At 43.6% G+C, this 23,759-nt stretch overlaps 1 protein-coding gene across 5 annotated transcripts in view; it reads right to left on the reverse strand.

The window, feature by feature from the left end:
- The window catches only part of LOC115161333 (tensin-1), a 289,463-nt gene that overhangs the window by 229,169 nt on the left and 36,535 nt on the right, over nucleotides 1-23,759 (reverse strand). The window contains exon 1 of one of the 5 annotated variants that reach the window (XM_029712240.1): nucleotides 13,908-14,033. The exons of the other annotated variants lie outside the window; for them this stretch is intronic. Coding sequence (XP_029568100.1) covers nucleotides 13,908-13,922 — 15 coding nt within the window. The 5' untranslated portion in view covers nucleotides 13,923-14,033. Of the gene's footprint in view, nucleotides 1-13,907; nucleotides 14,034-23,759 lie in introns of those variants that run through there. 5 annotated transcript variants of the gene reach the window in all.

The following is a 23,759-nucleotide window of genomic DNA, read 5'->3' on the forward strand; positions in this document are numbered from 1 at the left end:
CTCTCCCTAGCGCTCCCCAGTGGTCTTCAGCTCTCCCCAGCGCTCCCCAGTGGTCTTCAGCTCTCCCCAGTGGTCTTTAGTGCTCCCCAGTGGTCTCCAGCTCTCCCAGCGCTCCCCAGTGGTTTTCAGTTCTCCCCAGCGCTCCCCAGTGGTCTTCAGCGCTCTCCCCAGCACTCCCCAGTGGTCTTCAGCTCTCCCCAGTGCTCCCCAGTGGTCTTCAGCGCTCTCCCCAGCACTCCCCATTGGTCTTCAGCTCTCCCAGCACTCCCCAGTGGTCTTCAGCTCTCACCAGTGCTCCCCAGTGGTCTTCAGCTCTCTCCCCAGCACTCCCCAGCGGTCTTAAGCGCTCCCCAGCGCTTCCCAGTGGTCTTCAGTTCTCCCCAGCGCTCCCCAATGGTCTTCAGCTCTCCCCAGCGCTCCCCAGTGGTCTTCAGCTCTCCCCAGCGCTCCCCAGTGGTCTTCAGCTCTCCCCAGCGCTCCCCAGTGGTCTCCAGCTCTCCCCAGCGCTCCCCAGTGGTCTTCAGCTCTCCCCAGTGGTCTTCAGTGCTCCCCAGTGCTCCCCAGTGGTCTTCAGCGCTCCCCAGTGGTCTCCAGCTCTCCCCAGCGCTCTCCAGTGGTCTTCAGCTCTCCCCAGTGGTCTTCAGTGCTCCCCAGTGCTCCCCAGTAGTCTTCAGCTCTCCCCAGCGCTCCCCAGTGGTCTTCAGCTCTCCCCAGTGCTCCCCAGTGGTCTTCAGCTCTCCCCAGTGGTCTTCAGCTCTCCCCAGTGCTCCCCAGTGGTCTTCAGCTCTCCCCAGCGCTCCCCAGTGGTCTTCAGCTCTCCCCAGCGCTCTCCAGTGGTCTTCAGCTCTCCCCAGTGCTCCCCAGTGGTCTTCAGCGCTCCCCAGTGGTCTTCAGCTCTCCCCAGCCTTGTGAATGGAATCAGAAGTGACATTAGAATGCCTCATCAACAGCAACATGAATGGAAGACACACATGTATAGAGATAAACAGCAACATGGATGGATGACACACAGGGATTGAGATAAACAGCAACATGGATAGAAGACACACAGGGATAGAGATAAACAGCAACATGGATGGATGACACACAGGGATAGAGATAAACAGCAACATGGATGGATGGAAGACACACAGGGATAGAGATAAACAGCAACATGGATGGAAGACACACAGGGATAGAGATAAACAGCAACATGGATGGATGACACACAGGGATAGAGATAAACAGCAACATGGATGGAAGACACACAGGGATAGAGATAAACAGCAACATGGATGGAAGACACACAGGGATAGAGATAAACAGCAACATGGATGGATGACACACAGGGATAGAGATAAACAGCAACATGGATGGAAGACACACAGGGATAGAGATAAACAGCAACATGGATGGATGGAAGACACACAGGGATAGAGATAAACAGCAACATGGATGGATGGAAGACACACAGGGATAGAGATAAACAGCAACATGGATGGATGGATGACACACAGGGATAGAGATAAACAGCAACATGGATGGATGGAAGACACACAGGGATAGAGATAAACAGCATCATGGATGGAAGACACACAGGGATAGAGATAAACAGCAACATGGATGGATGACACACAGGGATAGAGATAAACAGCAACATGGATGGATGACACACAGGGATAGAGATAAACAGCAACATGAATGGATGGAAGACACACAGGGATAGAGATAAACAGGAACATGGATGGAAGACACACAGGGATAGAGATAAACAGCAACATGGATGGAAGACACACAGGGATAGAGATAAACAGCAACATGGATGGATGGAAGACACACAGGGATAGAGATAAACAGCAACATGGATGGAAGACACACAGGGATAGAGATAAACAGCAACATGGATGGATGACACACAGGGATAGAGATAAACAGCAACATGGATGGAAGACACACAGGGATAGAGATAAACAGCAACATGGATGGAAGACACACAGGGATAGAGATAAACAGCAACATGGATGGAAGACACACAGGGATAGAGATAAACAGCAACATGGATGGAAGACACACAGGGAAACTCACGGCTCAGCACTGAGAGATGGGTGTAACAGCTATAAAAGAAGGAGGTTTCTAAGACTGAATTAAACAAGAGGACAATACATAATACTCCTCTTGGTACTCTGCTATCCTAGAACTCATCTGCTATCCTAGGACTCATCTGCTATCTATCCTAGGACTCATCTGCTATCTATCCTAGGACTCATCTGCTATCTATCCTAGGACTCATCTGCTATCTATCCTAGGACTCATCTGCTATCCTAGGACTCATCTGCTATCCTAGGACTCATCTGTAATCCTAGGACTCATCTGTTATCCTAGGACTCATCCGCTATCCTAAGACTCATCTGCTATCCTAGGACTCATCTGCTATCCTAGTACTCATCTGATATCCTAGGACTCATCTGCTATCCTACGACTCATCTGTTATCCTAGGACTCATCTGCTATCCTAGTACTCATCTGATATCCTAGGACTCCTCTTGGTACTCTGTTATCCTAGGACTCATCTGCTATCCTAGGACTCATCTGCAATCCCAGGACTCCTCTTGGTACTCTGCTATCCTAGGACTCATCTGTTATCCTAGGACTCCTCTTGGTACTCTGCTATCCTAGGACTCCTCTTGGTACTCTGCTATCCTAGGACTCCTCTTGGTACTCTGCTATACTCGGCTTCCTGTTGGCTCAGAGCCTAGAGGCCAGTGGATAGGGCTGAGCTCACTTTTTGATGGATAGAGGAAGTCCCCCCTCCCACTTGTTCTACCTCCTGACTCCCATCCGTGTAAAACGATACAGACACACCCTCCCTGGGTTCAGGCTCACATGTGTGTGCACGTTTTCTCCCGCTCTCTCTGGCTTTGAAGAACAAGCTCCTGTGGGGAGCAGAGAGGGAGAGGGACATGCCTCTGTACCAGACCTCCCTCACCAGAGGGAAAGACCACCACAATAATACTAATAAATACACTCAGAAAACGTTACGCCATACGTTGCACATAAGTTTCCCCATACTTCGCTCCCCACATGCAACAACTCTCCCCAGCCTGTGCTGCAAGTCACTGGCAGACACGGACCAGTCTTTTCAACAAGCTCTGTAGTTTCAAAGAGGCCTTTTTTCGCTCTCTCTCTTTCTCAGGGATCCAGTTCTGTTTAATCACTTGCATTCCGAGGCAACCGGAGACAAGTTCAACTGACAAAGCCCTCAGCTTATGTCAAACTTATCTTCTTTTAAAACCCAGGAAATCTACAGCCAGGAAATCTCAGTCAATTATGGGAGACATTCTGTGGCTATTAGCTCATGTCATTCATCAGCACTTTAGTTGGGTGGGGAGGTGTCATGTGGTTTCTGATTAGCTATGAAATAAGGGTCTAGTAGATGTTGCTTTGCACTAAAGAGCCTATAGAGCACGGTTCCCTAACCACTTGGCCTCCCAAGTTATTATTTTTTGTAATTTTCATTGTTGGACATAAAAGACTGTAAAAACACCATGAAATTAGCTCCAGGTGATATTAATTTAGGAAATCTGTTCCCAAGTATTTCCACACATATAGAGACACGTGAACATATACAAATGTAAGTAAGGTTTGAAATTATTATGTTTTAGTCAAATATTATATCTGTTTGGGCTTGTTGAGGGAAATTTGCTGTCTACAAATGATTTGTAATTATGTTCTGGTCCCCGACCATCCCGCAGCTGAATCTAGTTGATGATCCCTGCTATAGAGTCCAGGTAGGCTAAAGCAAACATTCACAGTCTCAGAAAGATTTCCAATACTGTACTATTTGAGGCCAGCTCTGCCATAACTTAAAGACACAGCACCTGGATTGCACACATATGGTCTTAAGAGCTTGCATCACTGCAAATTATTTGATGGAATTAGGACAAGGTCATCGGGGAAGTTTTCACTGATGCCTTGAAATCAGCAGATGCCGCCTATAATCTAATCTATTGCTGAGACTCAGCTCATTGTAATCAATGAATTGCTGAGACATGGAGGAACTTGGCAGACACTACAGCCCTCCAAGACTAGATACTAGCCAGCCTATATGGAGGTACTGGTAGGAACTAGGAAGGATAGAAAAATGACTTCCATGACTAGATACTAGCCAGCCTATATGGAGGTACTGGTAGGAACCTGACTACAGCTGCATCACTGACAGCAATGACATCAGCTGCTTCTACACCTGCATTGCTTGCTGTTTGGGGTTTTAGGCTGGGTTTCTGTACAGCACTTTGAGATATCAGCTGATGTAAGAAGGGCTATATAAATACATTTGTTTGAAATTTGATTTGATTACTGACATCACTGACTACAGCTGCATCACTGACATCACTGACTACAGCTGCATCACTGACATCAGCTGCATCACTAACTACAGCTGCATGACAAACATCACTGACTACAGATGCATCACTGACATTCCAGACTACAGCTGCATCACTGACATCAGCTGCATCACTGACATCAGCTGCATCACTGACATCACTGAATACAGCTGCACTACAGCTGCATCACTGACTACAGCTGCATCACTGACTACAGCTGCATCACTGACTACAGCTGCATCACTGACATAACTGACTACAGCTGCATCACTGTCATCAGCTGCATCACTGACATCAGCTGCATCACTGACATCACTGACTACCGCTGCACTACAGCTGCATCACTGACTACAGCTGCATCACTGACTACAGCTGCATCACTGACATAACTGACTACAGCTGCATCACTGTCATCAGCTGCATCACTGACATCAGCTGCATCACTGACATCAGCTGCATCACTGACATCACTGACTACCGCTGCACTACAGCTGCATCACTGACTACAGCTGCATCACTGACTACAGCTGCATCACTGACTACAGCTGCATCACTGACTACAGCTGCATCACTGACTACAGCTGCATCACTGACATCAATGACTACATCCCGGGATGTACAACTGGAGATACTGATCTACATCAAGTGGGGAAATGCGATGGAATCAGGGCCTACGATAGGAGCGATCGCTCAACGCTGCTGAGGAGACAGAGAGAGGTGTAGGAGAGGGGAACAGGACGACCTGTTCAATGTTGCAGCCTTCCTGTCTCTCCAGAGTGGGAAGACAATGGGTTCTGGACACACAGTTTCACTTTAGCTGAGGTAAAGCCAAGCCTGTTCTGGGAAACTGGGCTAGAGGCTGGGGGAATTGGGGGGCCATTGTTCCAGGGAGAATGTGGAAGGAAGTGGATGATGGTGTTTTGGAAGAAGGTGGAGAGTTGTGGTCACAGCTGGTAGTTTGGTAGGTGAAGCATAGCTGGATGCTAACTGACTGGTCATCGCAATCATCCGTACCTCTGAAAGGAGATGGTAATTCAGATGCCACTACCACAGAGCAAAAAGCAACTATTTCATTCAGCCTTAACACTACAACCACCGAGACAAGTCAAGACCACCCAGACAAGGAATTAACTTGTCCAGTTTCCTTAAATAGTTTTTCCCAAGCCCCTTAAGTGTCTATACACAGTGACTCATTTAGGACCTCCCAGTGACAAAGCGTACCACAAGATCCTATTTTTGTAAGGATGGACGCTGGAGACGAGAAGCAGGTACAGGGAGTGAACAGTTAATAACCACAGACAGGAACAGAATACGGACAGCGTCTGGACAGGGGAAATGGAAATGACAATAATGCTGACATGGGGAGGAAACAGAGGAAACAGACAGATATAGGGAAGGCAATCAAAATTTGAAGGAGTCCAGGTGAGTCCAATGAGCACTGATGCGTGCGTAATGACGGTGACAGGTGTGCCCTCGAGCGCCAGAGAGGAAGGGCGTGACAATTTTCCCCTATAATCCACCTGCCAATACAAGAGTGGTGACGTGAGGGTGGGCTCCAGTGACATAATGTGGTCTGTTTTGCATACTCAGGCTAGTTAAAGACCCCCATACACTCCACACATCACTGTTTAAATGGAAAGCATTTCAAACCAAGCCCTGTATAAAGACAATAGTAAAGCTCAGTTTACATTCAAATGAATTACAGTGGACAAGATGAAATTGAATGAAAAAAGGAAGTCCAAAAGCATGTATAAACAAAAGAGAACCCTTTTGTCCGAAAGTTGCCGGCTCTCCGGTTCTCAATAAAGTGCCTGTGATTAATGTACGCAATTAACCCTTCCCCTCCCATTATTGATCCTGGAGGCCATTTTGAGAATTGAGAGCAAAATGTGTATGCATGACAGAAAAACGGTCGTAATGAAATTAAACAATTATCATTTAGGTTTTTTTGCGACAGGACGGAAATCAACCTCTATCTAAAGTAGGCGGATAGAGGCCTCTGCACAAGCGACAAGACAAAAGTAATTCCAACCTTTCCCCCATCCAAAACTGGAATCCCACATAAAACACTCTACTTTTGTTCTGTTGGAGAGAGTGAGTGGTGAATGAGGGATGACATAGGGCCAGCGAACGTATAATGTGGGGCAGATTGGGGAGTGAGTCTGGGGGTAGAATGCTAAGAGGGGTGGTTTGGGAACAATGAAGTACCCCTCAAACAAAATCCCACTAATCCCTACGATTTACTCCCACAACTCCCAGTGAGTGTCACAAAGAACCACAATAGCCCCCTGGGAATCTGTGACATCACAGCCTAATTCCCTGACTAGGCTACACCTCAGGCAGGCCCAGATTTCATGGCCAACTATTGTACACAATGCTGTGATACAACAGCCCTAACACGTGAAACGTAACGTTTTTCCTGGTGGGGAAAGATAAAGGACATGCGGATTCCAAAATGGCTGCTGTCCCACCATTTAATTTACACTTGTTAGGCAGGCATGAGAGACCAGCAACACAGAGGGGGGAACTGAGGATTGGATGAGCCTGCAGAGGAGGGTCCCCAGAAGTGGTTGAAGTGGTCCAGGCCATGCTGTTGACTGAATGAAGTCCTAATTGGCTGTGTTTGTTCCTCAAACTGAGGAGTTGTAAAAAAGAAGAGAGTTGGAAAGGAGAGAAAGAAACTGAAAACAAGTTCCAAGATCTCCTGTATGAAGTTCCAAGGTCTCCTGTATTAAGTTCCAAGGTCTCCTGTATGAAGTTCCAAGGTCTCCTGTATGAAGTTCCAAGGTCTCCTGTATGAAGTTCCAAGGTCTCCTGTATGAAGTTCCAAGGTCTCCTGTATGAAGTTCCAAGGTCTCCTGTTTGAAGTTCCAAGATCTACTGTTTGAAGATCCAAAATTTCCTGTATGACGTTTCCACGAGCCAAGCCATTTTCTTAGATCTCACCAAAGAAAGATACCCATCTTTGGGCCGAAAGGTTATTTGTATGAGCCTCTAAGGCAGGGAAAATGCTTATGAAACTTGATATTTCTGAGGTGTTCTGTCACATACTGACCAATTGTAGGAGGGCCAGGGCCACTTTTAATGAAATTCTACTGTAGCCCCAGAAAAAAAAACACCTTGCAAGTGGCAACCGGACAAAAATGTCCAAAGCTAATTACAGAGTCCCTCATTAAAGCTCACCTCCGGGCACTATGGCTGCCCCCTCCGCCCCTTTGCTCTTCTCCATTGAAACAAAGTCATTGTTGTTGAGGGAAGCCTAGGAGGTGCTCCCAAGGGAAAGCATAGTGCTGGCTGGCTGGCTGACTGGCTGGATGAAGGGAGGGATCCCCTGTAACCACTTTTCCAATGTAGAGGCTAGGTATGTCAATCAATCCTACTATAAAGACAACAACAAGGAGAACAGCATGTAAAGTATAGGCACAATGAGTGACGTAAAGGGAGATATGGCTCATGCTAGTTTTAACTGATAGTCTACTCATATCAAAGCATACGAAAAACCCAATCACTACTGAGCACCAATGTGTTCTCCTTTGTTCTATACAAGCATATTTTATTGCATATTTTATAGGGCCCTAAAGTCCCCAAAGACACAGCGACCAAGGGAGTTCTTTGTGTACCAGATATAAACCAATTACAAAATTACAATCCTTAAATGGAGCATACCGAGTGGCGCAGCGGTCTAAGGCACTGCATCTCAGTGCAAGAGGCATCACTACAGTCTCTGGTTCGAATCCAGGCTGTATCTCTTCCGGTTGTGATTGGGAGTCCCATAGGGCGGTGTACAATTGGCCCAGGTTTGGCTGATAAGCCGTCATTGTAAATAAGAATTTGTTCCTAACTGAATTGCCTTGTTAAATAAAGGTGGGTCAAAGACGAGATGTGTAAATTTGGTGTCCGAAGGCTATTCATTTAACATAAAAAGATAACTATGTATAAATATAATATTAAATCGCTCAACGCTTACCCTTCTTTTGACCCAGAAATATTTGTGTTGCAAACTATTAAATTAAGGGAGTTATTGACCTCTAAAGTGTCAAAATGTCCTTAAATGTAACTGTCCAGGTTAATATTCTAATGACAAAAGTGTTTTTAAAATGTAGAAATTAATCTTAAAAAAAGAAATGAACACCCAATGCATAATTGTGTTAGAGTTTGCAACAATATATAGAATAATGGGCGACATATCGTATCTAAAAAATATTTAAAAACTTGAATAACTTTTGTCCGGACTTTTGCGCTTCATCAGTGTCATTCAGGTAAAAAGCCATTTTAAAGCATATCACATGATGGTAATCATGTGACAGTGTGTGACATCACAAAGAAGACCCATTGAAGACCCTCTATCAATGTGATGAGGTGAGTAAATCTCTCTGAAATATTTGATGATTTCACCTTTTCATCCTCTAGTAACCTTTGTAACAAAAACGCATGTCCTTCAGTACAACACAGAAAACATACTTTTACTGTTATTATTTTATAAAAAGCTATATTAAATATGAAAAGTAAAGATAATCTTTATGGGTAATGGTCATTACTTTATATAGGTGGCAAAGGAACTGCCTTTTAAATATGTTTATGTATGAAATCCGTCCTTCAGTATCACGCTTTTGTCCTTCAGCACAACAAAAGTTTCATTTTATACCACAATGTCACCCGTTATGCTGAATGAAAGTAGCTTTGTTATCCCATTTTTTTCACTAGTTTACAACATTTAATCATGCAATTCATAAGTTCTTGTTGTATGAATACTGAATATTATCATTTTTAACTATTTAATGGCATTTTAAGGTATTTCAAGGCAAATTATCTTTATACTGTAGATGCCGTTGTCTAATGAGGAGAGGGCTGCACGGCACAGACAAAAGATTAACGCAGATCCAGTTGCTAGGGAGGAAAGACTAGCCAGAAGAAAAGCAAGGTATTGTTTTCATGGTTTTATGCTACTGTCAGCAACAGAATAGGATATACTGGAATATAAAGCTGGGTGGATAACGCTTAACATTAAGTTGCACTATTACACTGTAGATTACAGCATTAACTATCATGTAATAATGCAACTTAATGCAATGTAAAGTGTTGCCGCAGGCTCAAATTACAGTGAAGTAATTATAACTAACATTAGCAATGAAATAGTAACAAAACATGTTTGAGAAAGAAAGGGAGAGGGAATTGATTTAACTTTTAAACTTTGATTAAGTGTTATCATTGCTTAACCTACTATTAATAGACTACTAACAACATTTAATGGATGTGAATCCTATTATGTGCCAGTGTCATAACTATTAAATGTTGGTTTTTTAGCTATCAGCGAAGAAAGAAGGATGCCAATCCTGATCATCCACTGATCCATACAACGACACAATCTGATGCTGAAAAAAATAGGTGAAAAAATAAGACTAAATCAGAGGAGACGCCATGAAAAAATCTAACAAATGAATGTGGTGATGAACTTAACTCCAGTATCCACTGAAGGAAACTCTTTTTGAGCAGCACCCTGAACAACTTGTACAAGTACAACATGAACCTGCATCTCCAGAGCTGGAGCAACCATCTGAGTCCTGGACTCCAGAACTAGAGCAATCCCTTGAGCCTCAATCTCAAACACTGGAGCAACCACTTGCATCTTCCACTCCAGAAAATGTGAAAAAGGAATCAAAGCGTTGCAAGCGGCTGCAAAAGGAAAAACGATGTAAAGTCATGATATTACTTTGAGAAAGATATCCACTGTTTCGTGATGATTTTAAGCAAAACTACAGTTTTTTTTTTACATAATGTTTCTGCATTTTTTTATTAATGCTTTGTTTGAAATATTCAATGCTGATTTAATCCTACGTGAATTAAATTGTACCTCATGTCTCAGTTAAACTATGTTGTAGTGAAACCCATGTTCTTTATGTGTGTGGCGTATGGGTCATTTCTCTCTCTCTCTCTCTAGTATGGAAGAGATCTAAATTCAGCTAGCCTGCACATTTTAAACATATTATCCTGTTTTTTACACAGTTTTATAACTTCAAAAATAGCGAAAATAAAATACTATTGCTGCTACTAATAATAGTTCATAGGATCATTATTGTTATTGCTGAAGTAATCACATTTAATCAATATCACTCAGGGTAACAAAATATTGTCATACAGTATAACACCAGTATTTTATATTAAAATACAATAACTTTCTTTTGTTGACTCAGAAAGACAAAAACAAATCTCAAAGAATGGAGTGAAAAATATTTTCATAGATTTTAGCATTTTTTTTCAGTGTAAGGCAGAATGTTTTTGAAAAAAACCTTAAACAAATCTTGAGTTGTACCCGTGACACATCAAATATGTGGTATTCAAAATAAAATAATGTCATTTCTTCTGGGTAGTTATATTTCTGCCAGTCTAAGCATGGATATATAACCTTGTGATTATGAAAAATGGACATCAAATTACTTGTTCTTTTTAAAACACTTAAGTGTTAAACTGAATGACATTTTACTAGGGTACATTCATATGAATCACAATAAAAATGAATATAACTAATATAAGGGCATAGGTGACACTCCAATGAACATAAAAATGCCTTTTAGGGAATTGCAATTGCTGTTTATTATTTTTGCTACTTTGAAAATCTTATACGTCTTTGATCCGGGTACAAATTTGTATATTTTTTAAAATACCATTGTGACACTGATGGAAGGGGGAATCTAATGAGGGCTTCCCTTAATCTCTTATGTACTAACAGACGTTAAGGACTGAGGAATGAAAGCTCCAGGGTCACCTCCAAGTGGGTCGAAGCAAGACTCCTTTTGAACCCAGTGGTTATTACTTTCCCCGGGCCCATTAGCCTTGCAGCCGCCTCCCAGAGTGACATTTACATTTTAAATAGGAGAGAAGAGAGAGAGAGAGAGAGAGAGAGAGAGAGAGAGAAAGAGAGCGAGAGAAAGAGAGACAAAGAGAGAAGGACAGAGAGAGAGGGAGGGAGACACAGACAGACAGACAGACAGACAGACAGACAGACAGACAGACAGACAGACAGACAGACAGACAGACAGACAGACAGACAGACAGACAGACAGACAGACAGACAGACAGACAGACAGACAGACAGACAGACAGACAGACAGACAGACAGACAGACAGACAGAGGGATAGTGAGAGTAGGTTTGAGGTAATCTTAAAGCAAGTCATCACACCATGTAGGCTACAGTACCGTCAACATGTATCTCCATTACAATATTAACCACACTGTACATAAATCACAGAAATTGTGTGTGTGATCGTGTAAGAAAATATCCGTTACCATTCAGTATTGACCAATCAAGGAAATGGTGTTGCAAACCATATACAACATGTTTTTTAATCATATATCGTTGTTGTTCTATGGAAACATCAGACAGCAAGTGAGGTCACCTGGCCTTGCTGTTGTTTTTGGATTGAGGTCACATGACGTGTCATGAGTCAGCATACCACACTAACCACAGGGTTAAAGCTGGGCTATTGTTTTGACTTGCTGGTCAGCTATACGGTTAGCCGACTGACAGTGGTCACAAGAGGTGGCTGTTGTGTCAGTACACTTTTCTGTTACACACTCCTGCGCGTCAGTAGCCAGACGTCCTACCCACCATGATGATGGAGACACGCTCCACTTGAGGATGCTCTATACCATGAGACCTACCAGAAAGCGTGACTGACCCAACTAGAAGTTGACTTCTATGTCCGCAGCATGCACTGCGACCAGGAATACAAGACATGCAAATCCCCAAAAGACCTGTGAACGTTGCTAAAGCAAAAACATTGAACTATCGAATCATGCACCTAAACTCTTAGAAAAACGGGTTCCAAAAGGGTTCCCTCGGCTGTCCCCGTAGGAGAACCCTTTTTGGTTCCAGGTAGAAATCTATGTGGAACCCAAAAGGGTCCTAACTGGAATCTGAAGGGGTTCTTCAAAGGGTTCTCTTATGGGAACAGCCGAAGAACCCTTTTAGGTTATAGATAGCACTTTTTTTCCTGAGAGTGTACAATATTAATTCAATACAACTTCATTCATAATCCCGCTCCACTTAGTAGTTGAATGTTTCTCTGAGTGTGCAAAACTCTGTCTTTGTTTGTCAACTCAACCATGACAGGGTCTTTACTCCAGAGCTGAAGAAGGTTGACATGGACAGCGGAGACACGGACCTCTCAACAAATGGCCTTTCATCCAAGGAGAGAGACAGAGCCAGATACAGTATCTTCTATCTCCATGGCTTTAAAACAACACAGCCAAGCCTTTGTTTGAGCACTTGACTTTAACAGAGGTCCGAATCAGGAATTCCTCATCGACTTCCTTTGACAGATTTTAACTGTTAAAATTTTAACTGTTAAAATGAGCTTCTGTTAGAACCCCCCTGGGCAGGTAGTGAGTTCCATAAATAGTTTCTCAAGTGTTTAAGTCAACGAATGTTATTTGCGGTCTTTTCCAGTCATGGAAAATACTTGAAATTACAGGCTAGAGGTGTTGAAAAATGGCTTCTGCAAGAAAGACTCCAATGTTGGCAATTGAGAAAAGTAGTAGTCAGTAAGGCCTTGAGCTATTAGATACTACTACCACTGACTGAAGTGTGTGCTGCAAACAAGTTGACAACCCACTAAGCCCTTTGTTCCATGTACTGTATGTCTGTACAACATAAACGTGAGTGGCTCCAGATGAAATTAGTAAATACAATTTGAAAATGTAAATTGAACATTATTAAACTCAAATATTGAGAGTGATATAATATGCACAGATCGGATTACACTAAATTAGATAAACTGTCCAGTGACACAATCTTTACTAGTACCATGTTGACTCCTCATTTTGTTTACTTCAAAGAAGAATCACAAAGAAAGGCACAGGGTATCTCAATATCCAATCACTGACATCCTCTGCACATAGAAAGCCATCATCTAAACCATTGGATTAATATCAAATCAAATCAAATTGAATTTCTCACATACAACATGTTTAGCAGATGTTATTGCGGGTGTAGCAAAATACTTAAGACCGTGCTGCAGTTTGTCTCACATTGTTTACCGACTGAACGCAGCCCTCAAGAGAGAGTCAAATCCCTGACCCAACTGAACACAGCCCTCTTAAGAGGGAGTGAAATCCCTGACCCAACTGAACACAGCCCTCTTAAGAGGGAGTGAAATCCCTGACCCAACTGAACACAGCCCTCTTAAGAGGGAGTCAAATCCCTGACCCAACTGAACACAATCCTCTTAAGAGGGAGTCAAATCCCTGACCCAACTGAACACAGCCCTCTTAAGAGGGAGTCAAATCCCTGACCCAACTGAACACAGCCCTCTTAAGAGGGAGTCAAATCCCTGACCCAACTGAACACAGCCCACTGAAGAGGGAGTCAAATCACTGACCCAACTGAACACAGCCCTCTTAAGAGGGAGTCAAATCCCTGACCCAACTGAACACAGCCCTCTTAAGAGGGAGTCAAATCCCTGACCCAACTGAACACAGCCCTCTGAAGATGGAGTCAAATCCACAACCCTCTTCCAGTTCCAATGTGGTTGACAGAGCACTCACCAACCAGAAGGACATAGCAGAGCTTTCAATAGGATGGCCACTACCTCTCTTAGGTCCAGGACCCGGTAAGGTCCAGAATATGCAATTAGGCTTGCCTGGGGCTCATGAGGACTGTGCGTGTTGTGTTGTCCCTCTAGTAACACAAAGTGAACTGAGATACACACCCTGGTAGTCTTTATCCTGACATTTCCTGAGCTGCATTGTTAGCAAAGGAAGGAGGAAACACACACACTCTCTCTCACACACACACACACACACACACACACACACACACACACACACACACACACACACACACACACACACACTCTCTCTCTCTCACACACACATACAGACACATGCTCACACACACACTCTCTCTCACACATAGACACAGGCACAAGCGTGCACAAAACACTCACACTAACACAAACACACACCGGCATGCTTGCACATACAGTCCATAACACACAACACACACAGTGGAAAGACTGACTCTCAGGGAGTCCCATCATGGAGCGACCTGCAGAGTGTAGCTACAGCAGGAGGTTCCTTCCTTTCTGTTCGGGGGCCGAGGTCAGCGCTTAACCTGTGGCCAGCGGGGAAGTCTGCTCACCAAGACAATTCACTTCCTTGTCGGTCATTGACAGAACATAGAAATCTTTCCAGTCAATGTCGCAAGACGGAGCTCTCTCCACACTGTGGGTTAAAAGGACCGCAGCTAATTTACAGGGGCCGTTCATTATGGTAAAGAATGGGTTTCCTGTCAATCCATCAAGTGTAGATAAATAGTTATTTCTGTGTGTTTTATGGACATGCGACTCTAATCAGTGACGGATTTAGAGGCAAGGTGTAAAGATCAGTGTGTGACAGAGGAATTTCCCAGAAAAGCAATGGGAAAGGGGTCTGAGAGAAGGGACTCTTCATGTCATATAGTAGCAGCTAAAGTTGAGAAAGCAAAACAGAGACACATTCATTGTTTGATTTTAATTGACAACATAAAACATTCGACAAATACACTACAGTTCAAAAGTTTGGGGTCACTTAGAAATGTCCTTGTTTTTGAAAGAAAAGCTCCTTTTTTGTCCATTAAAATAACATCAAATTGATCAGAAATACAGGGTAGACAATGTTAATGTTGTAAATGACTACTGTAGCTGGAAACGGCTGATTTTTTATGGAATATCTACATAGGCGTACAGATGCCCATTATCAGCAACCATCACTCCTGTGTTCCAATGGTACGTTGTGTTAGCTAATCGAAGTTTATCATTTTAAAAGGTTAATTGATCATTAGAAAACCCTTTTGCAATTATGTCAGCACAGCTGAAAACTGTTGTTCTCATTAAAGAAGCAATAAAACTGGCCTTCTTAGATTAGTTGAGTACCTGGAGCATCTTCACTTGTGGGTTCGATTACAGTGTAACGCTCGTCGTCGGGTGATAAGGAAGCGGACCAAAGCGCAGCTGGGAGCGAACACATGTTTATTTAGACACAAATAAACACGTTACCAAAACAGACAAAGAATAGACGAAACGTTAACTTGCTCAAACAAAAGAGGCAACAACCCACAAACATCGTGGGGGAAAAGGAACTTAAATGTGATTCCCAATCAGACTTCACAAGCGACAGCTGTCTGATTGGGAAATCACCCCCGAGCCCAACATAGAAATAAAACACAAAGAAAGGCTATAACCAAAACATAGAAAATAAACCATAGAAATGCCACACCCTGACCAAAATAGCAGAGTTCACCTGGTCAGGGCGTGACATACAGGCTCAAAATGGCCAGAAACAAAGAACTTTCTTCTGAAACTCATCAGTAAATTCTTGTTCTGAGAAATTAAGGCTATTCCATGCGAGAAATTGCCAAGAAACTCAAGATTTCGTACAACGCTGTGTACTACTCCCTTCACAGATACAGCGCAAACTGGCTCTAACCAAAATAGAAAGAGGAGTGGGAGGCCCCGGTGCACAACTAATCAAGAGGACAAGTACATTAGAGTGTCGAGTTTGAGAAACAGACGCCTCACAAGTTCTCAACTGGCAGCTTCATTAAATAGTACCCGCAAAACACAAGTCTCAACGTCAACAGTGAAGAGGCGACTCCGGGATGCTGGCCTTCTAGGTAGAGTTCCTCTGTCCAGTGTCTGTGTTCTTTTGCCTATCTTAATCTTTTCTTTTTATTGGCCAGTCTGAAATATGGCTTTTCTTTGCAACTCTGCCTAGAAGGCCAGCATCCTGGAGTCGCCTCTTCACTGTTGACATTGAGACTGGTGTTGGTGAGTGCTACAGTAGTCATTTACAACATTAACATTGTCTACCCTGTATTTCTGATCAATTTGATGTTATTTTAATGGACCAAAAATGTGCTTTTCTTTCAAAAACAAGGACATTTCTAAGTGACCCCAAACTTTATAACTGTAGTGTACGTTCTAGATAGTTCAAACAAATACATAATGTTGAAACAACAATACAAACATACATAACAATCTATAAAGGAAGTAGTCAGACTTATTTCCCCTGGAGTACTCAGACACTGAAACAACTAGTTTTGAATAAGGCAGTGTGGCGAGCAGAACCAGGGCTGGTCTGGGGTGAAGAGGTCAGGTGCACAGCTAGGGACCATTGAGGGGCTAGACAGGCCACAACCTCTTAACCCACAGGGTCACCCTTTGTGTTTTAGCAGGCGCTAAATGGAACACATTTCAATCTAGCACATTTATTGGAAGAGGGGTTTTCTTTATTAATTTCTATTTTCTACATTGTAGAATAATAGTGAAGACATCAAAACTATGAAATAACACATATGGAATCATGTAGTATCCAAAATCAAAAAAAGTGTTAACCTCTCTAGGGCAGGTGGGACGATTTCGTCCCACTTGGCTAACATCCGGTGAAAATGCATAGCTTTAAACGAATCAACATATAAATTCAGCAAAAAAAAGAAAAGTCCCTTTTTCAGGACCCTGTCTTTCAAAGATAATTTGTAAAAATCCAAATAACTTCACAGATCTTTCCTGTTTGGGCGCATGAACCGCTAGCGGGACACCTATGACAACATCCGGTGAAATTGCAGAGCGTGAAATTCAAAACACAAAAAACGTAATATTAAACATTCATGAAAATACAAGTGTCATACATCATTTAAAAGCTTAACTTCTTGTTAATCCAACCGCGTTGTCAGATTTGAAAAAGGCTTTACGGCGAAAGCATACCATGCGATTATCTGAGGACAGCGCCCCACATCAAAATACTTTTTCAACCAGCACAGGCGTCACAAAATCACAAATAGCGATAAAACAATATCACTTACCTTTGAAGATCTTCCTCTGTTTGCAATCCCAAGGGTCCCAGCTACACAATGAATGGCCATTTTGTTCGATAAAGTCCTTCTTTATATCCAAAAAAGTCTGTATAGTTGGCACCAATGATCTCAGTAATTCACTCGTTCAACTTGCATACAAACGAATTCAAAAAGTTACCGATAAAGTTCGTCCAAACAAGTCAAACGATGTAAGAATAGTATGTTCAATAAGGAAGATAAATAACAAAGAGTGCGCACCTCATTCATGCGCCAACAAGACTACTTTTCTAATGAGAGACACCTTGTAGTTTTTCAAACTACTTGCTCATTTTTCAAAGCACAAGCCTGAAACCCTTTCTAAAGACTGTTGAGATCTAGTGGAAGCCAAAGGAAGTGCAATCTGGGTCCTATCTATTTATATTTCCCATAGGCTAGCACTGAAATAGCCTGTGACCTAAAAAAAAGAAAAATTCCGGATGGATTTTCCTTGGGTTTTTGCCTGCAATATCAGTTATGTCATACTCACAGGCATAACTTCAGAGCGTTTTCTATCCAATGCTACCAATGCTATAATCGGTAGATTTAGATAGAAAACACTCTGAAGTTATGATTCACGTAGTCTCCTCGGTGTCTGTTACTTGAACTCTGTGAAGCATTTATTTGGGCTGTAATTTCTGAGGCTGGTAACCCCAATGAAATTATCCTCTGCAGCAGAGGTAACTCTCGGTCTTCCTTTCCTGTGGCGGTCCTCATGAGAGCCAATTTCATCAGGGCGCTTGAAGAAACGTTCAAAGTTCTTGACATTTTCCGGATTGACTGACCTTCATGTCTGAACCTGTTGTGGATAGGGGGCAGTATTTTCACGGCCGGATAAAAAACGTACCCGATTTAAACTGGTTACTACTCTTGCCCTGAAATGATAATATGCATGCTATTAGTAGATTTGGATAGAAAACACTCTAAAGTTTCTAAAACTGTTTGAATGGTGTCTGTGAGTATAACAGAACTCATATGGCAGGCAAAAACCTGGGAAGATTCCAAGCAGGAAGTGGCCTGTCTGACAATTTGTAGTCCTTCTGTTGCATCTCTGTCAAAATTACAGCATCTGATCTGTTACGTGACACTTTCTAAGGCTTTCATTGGCTCTCTAAAGCCTTCAGAAACCGGATTGAGGCATCTCCTGTCTCTGGGCAGATAACAGCAGCACAGTTTGTCAGTGGTCTGCCTGGTGACAGAGAGACTGGAGATGCGCCTTCAAGAGACCTCGGCATTTTTTTCTTTCCCTCTTTGAATGAATCCAACATTGTTCGGTTGGAATATTATAGCTATTTTACAAGAAAAATAGCATAAAAATTGATTTTAAACAGCGTTTGACATGCTTCTAAGTACGGTAATGGAACATTTTGAATTTTTTTGTCATGAAATGCGCTCACGCGTTACCCTTTGGATAGTGACCTGAACGCACGAACAAAACGGAGGTATTTGGATATAACTATGGATTATTTGGAACCAAAACAACATTTGTTGTTGAAGTAGAAGTCCTGGGAGTGCATTCTGACGAAGAACAGCAAAGGTAATCCAATTTTTCTAATACTAATTCTGAGTTTAGGTTGCCTCGAACTTGGCGGGTGTCTGTATAGCTCACCGTGATGGCTGAGTTATGTACTCAGAATATTGAAAAATGTGCTTTCTCCGTAAAGCTATTTTAAAATCTGACACAGCGGTTGCATCCAGGGGTAGTCTATCTATAATTCTTTAAATAATTGTTCGATATTTTGTCAACGTTTATGATGAGTATTTTTGTAAATTGATGTGCACATTCACCGTCAGTTTTGGTGGGAATACATTTTCTGAACATCACGCGCCAATGTAAAATGCTGTTTTTGGATATAAATATGAACTTTATCGAACAAAGCATACATGTATTGTGTAACATAATGTCCTAGGAGTGTCATCTGATGAAGATCGTCAAAGGTTAGTGCTTCATTTAGCTGTGTTTTTGGGTTTTATTGACACATGTCCTTGCTTGGAAAATGGCTGTGTGATTATTTTTGTCTATGTACTCTCCTAACATAATCTAATGTTTGACTTTCGCTGTAAAGCCTTTTTGAAATCGGACAATGTGGTTACATCAAGGAGAAGTGTATCTTTAAAATGGTGTAAAATAGTTGTATGTTTGAGAAAGTTGAATTATGAGATTTTGTTGTTTTTGAATTTGCCGCCCTGATATTTCACTGGCTGTGTCCCGCAGGTGGGACGCTAGCGTAGCACATAGAAGTTAACCTTGCGCAATACCCTAGATGCAGTTGCACCCCTAAAAACTAAAAACATTTGTCATAAGAAACTAGCTCCCTGGTATACAGAAAATACCCGAGCTCTGAAGCAAGCTTCCAGAAAATTGGAACGGAAATGGAGCCACACCAAACTGGAAGTCTTCCGACTAGCTTGGAAAGACAGTACCGTACAGTATCGAAGAGCCCTCACTGCTGCTCGATCATCCTATTTTTCCAAATTAATTGAGGAAAATAAGAACAATCCGAAATTTATTTTTGATACTGTCGCAAAGCTAACTAAAAAGCAGCATTCCCCAAGAGAGGATGGCTTTCACTTCAGCAGTAATAAATTCATTAACTTCTTTGAGGAAAAGATCCTGATCATTAGAAAGCAAATTACGGACTCCTCTTTAAATCTGCTTATTCCTCCTAAGCTCAGTTGTCCTGAGTCTGTACAACTCTGCCAGGACCTAGGATCAAGGGAGACACTCAAGTGTTTTAGTACTATATCTCTTCACACAATGATGAAAATAATCATGGCCTCTAAACCTTCAAGCTGCATACTGGACCCTATTCCAACTAAACGACTGAAAGAGCTGCTTCCTGTACTTGGCCCTCCTATGTTGAACATAATAAATTGCTCTCTATCCACTGGATGTGTACCAAACTCACTGAAAGTGGCAGTAATAAAGCCTCTTTTGAAAAAGCCAAACCTTGACCCAGAAAATATAAAAAACTATCAGCCTATATCGAACCTTCCATTCCTCTCTAAAATTTTTGAAAAAGCTGTTGCGCAGCAACTCACTGCCTTCCTGAAGACAAACAATGTATATGAAATGCTTCAGTCTGGTTTTAGACCTCATCATAGCACTGAGACTGCACTTGTGAAGGTGGTAAATTACTTTTTAATGGCATCAGACCGAGGCTCTGCATCTGTCCTCGTGCTCCTAGACCTTAGTGCTGCTTTTGATACCATCGATCACCACATTCTTTTGAAGAGATTGGAAACCCAAATTGGTCTACACGGACAAGTTCTGGTCTGGTTTAGATCTTATCTGTCGGAAAGATATCAATTTGTCTCTGTGAATGGTTTGTCCTCTGACAAATCAACTGTAAATGTCGGTGTTCCTCAAGGTTCCGTTTTAGGACCACTATTGTTTTCACTATATATTTTACCTCTTGGGGATGTCATTCAAAAACATAATGTTAACTTTCACGGCTATGCGGATGACACACAGCTGTACATTTCAATGAAACATGGTGAAGCCCCAAAATTGCCGTCATTAGAAGCCTGTGTTTCAGACATAAGGAAGTGGATATCTGCAATCTTTCTACTTTTAAACTCGGACAAAACAAAGATGCTTGTTCTAGGTCCCAACAAACAAAGAGATCTTCTGTTGAATCTGACAATTAATCTTGATGGTTGTACAGTCGTCTCAAATAAAACTGTGAAGGACCTCGGCTTTACTCCGGACCCTGATCTCTCTTTTGATGAACATATCAAGACTGTTTCAAGGACAGCTTTTTTCCATCTACGTAACATTGCAAAAATCTGACATTTTCTGTCCAAAAATTATGCTGAAAAATTAATCTATGCTTTTGTTACTTCGAGGTTAGACTACTGCAATGCTCTACTTTCCGGCTACCCGGATAAAGCACTAAATAAACTTCAGTTAGTGCTAAATACGGCTGCTAGAATCCTGACTAGAACAGAAAAATTTGATCATATTACTCCAGTGCTAGCCTCCCTACACTGGCTTCCTGTTAAGACAAGGGCTGATTTCAAGGTTTCACTGCTAACCTACAAAGCATTACATGGGCTTGCTCCTACCTATCTTTCCGATTTGGTCCTGCCGTACATACCTACACGTATGCTATGGTCACAAGACGCAGGCCTGCTAATTGTCACTACAATTTCTAAGCAAACAGCTGAAGGCAGGGCTTTCTCCTATAGAGCTCCATTTTTATGGAATGGTTTGCCTACCCATGTGAGAGACGCAGACCCGGTCTCAACCTTTAAGTCTTTACTGAAGACTAATCGCCAGTAGGTCATATGATTGAGTGTAGTCTGGCCCAGGAGTGTGAAGGTGAACGGAAAGGCTCTGGAGCAACGAACTGCCCTTGCTGTCTCTGCCTGGCCAGTTCCCCTCTCTCCACTAGGATTCTCTGCCTCTAACCCTATTACAGGGGGTGAGTCACTGGCTTACTGGTGCTCTTCCATACCGTCCCTAGGAGGGGTGCGTCACTTGAGTGGGCTGAGTCACTGACGTGGTCTTCCTGTCTGGGTTGGCGCCCCCCTTTGGGTTGTGCCGTGGCGGAGATCTTTGTGGGCTATACTCTGCCTTGTCTCAGGATGGTAAGTTGGTGGTTGAAGCTATCCCTCTAGTGGTGTGCGGGCTGTGCTTTGGCAAAGTGGGTGGGGTTATATCCTGCCTGTTTGGCCCTGTCCGGGGGTATCATCAGATGGGGCCACGGTGTCTCCTGACTCCTCCTGTCTCAGCCTCCAGTATTTATGCTGCAGTAGTTTATGTGTCGGGGGGCTAGGGTCAGCCTGTTATATCTGGAGTATTTCTCCTGTCTAATCCGGTGTCCTGTGTGAACTTAAGTGTGCTCTCTCTAATTCTGTCTTTCTCTCTTTCGCTCTCTCTCTCTCGGAGGACCTGGGCCCTAGGACCATGTCTCAGGACTACCTGGCATGATGACTCCTTGCTGTCCCCAGTCCACCTGTCCGTGCTGCTGCTCCAGTTTCAACTGTTCTACCTGCGGCTATGGAACCCTGACCTGTTCACCGGACGTGCTACCTGTCCCAGACCTGCTGTTTTCAACTCTCTAGAGACAGCAGGAGTGGTAGAGATACTCTCCATGATCAGCTATGAAAAGCCAACTGACATTTACTCCTGTGGTGCTGACTTGTTGCACCCTCGACAACTACTGTGATTATTATTATTTGACCATGCTGGTCATTTATGAACATTTTAACATCTTGGCCATGTTCTGTTATAATCTCCACCCGGCACAGCCAGAAGAGGACCGGCCACCCCTCATAGCCTGGTTCCTCTCTAGGTTTCTTCGTAGGTTTTGGCCTTTCTATGGAGTTTTTCCTAGCCACCGTGCTTCTACACCTGCATTTGTCACGCCCTGACCAGGTGAACTCTTCTATTTTGGTCAGGGTGTGGCATTTCTATAGTTTATTTTCTATGTTTTGGTATAGCCTTGCTTTGGGGCGTATTTCTATGCTGGGTTATGTCGATTCCCAATCAGAGACAGCTGTCGCTAGTTGCCTCTGATTGGGGAATCATATTTAAGTTCCTTTTCCCCCCACGATGTTTGTGGGTTGTTGTCTCTTTTTGTTGGAGCAGTAACGATACGTTTATTCTCTGTTTTGACCGTGTTATTTCAGTCTGTAATAAATAACATGTGTTCGCTCCCAGCTGCGCCTTGGTCCACTTCTTCCTTCCTGCACGACGATCGTTACAGAACAACCCACCAAACCAGGACCAAGCAGCAGAGGAACGAAGAGGAAGGATGGACATGGGCCGAGTTAAGGAGGAGCATTTACAGGGCGATGGAAGAGTTTAGGGAGACCGAGAGGCATCCCCAATAATTTTTTAGGGGGGGGCACAAGGGCTGTTTGTCAACAGTCGTCGGAGCTGCCCGCCAGTCAACAGTCGTCGGAGCTGCCCGCCAGTCAACAGTCGTCGGAGCTGCCCGCCAGTCAACAGTCGTCGGAGCTGCCCGCCAGTCAACAGTCGTCGGAGCTGCCCGTCAGTCAACAGTCGCCGGAGTGGTCAGACTGCGCTGAACTGCCGGAGTGGCCAGACTGCGCTGAACTGCCGGAGTGGCCAGACTGCGCTGAACTGCCGGAGTGGCCAGACTGCGCTGAACTGCCGGAGTGGCCAGACTGCGCTGAACTGCCGGAGTGGCCAGACTGCCGGAGTGGCCAGACTGCGCTGAACTGCCGGAGTGGCCAGACTGCCCTGAACTGCCGGAGTGGCCAGACTGCCCTGAACTGCTGGAGTGGCCAGACTGCCCAGACTGTCCCGAGCTGCCAGGCGTCCCCAGTCCAGTCCGGCCCGTCCCTGCTCCCCGCACCAGGTTAGTGGTGCGTGTCCACAGTCCTGTCCGGCCCATCCCTGCTCCCCGCACCAGGTTAGTGGTGCGTGTCCCCAGTCCTGTCCGGCCCATTCCTGCTCCCCGCACCAGGTTAGTGGTGCGTGTCCCCAGTCCAGTCCGGCCCGTCCCTGCTCCCCGCACCAGGTTAGTGGTGCGTGTCCCCAGTCCTGTCCGGCCCAT

The sequence above is a fragment of the Salmo trutta genome, chromosome 24, assembly GCF_901001165.1.
Source record: "Salmo trutta chromosome 24, fSalTru1.1, whole genome shotgun sequence".
Lineage (NCBI taxonomy): Eukaryota > Metazoa > Chordata > Actinopteri > Salmoniformes > Salmonidae > Salmo > Salmo trutta.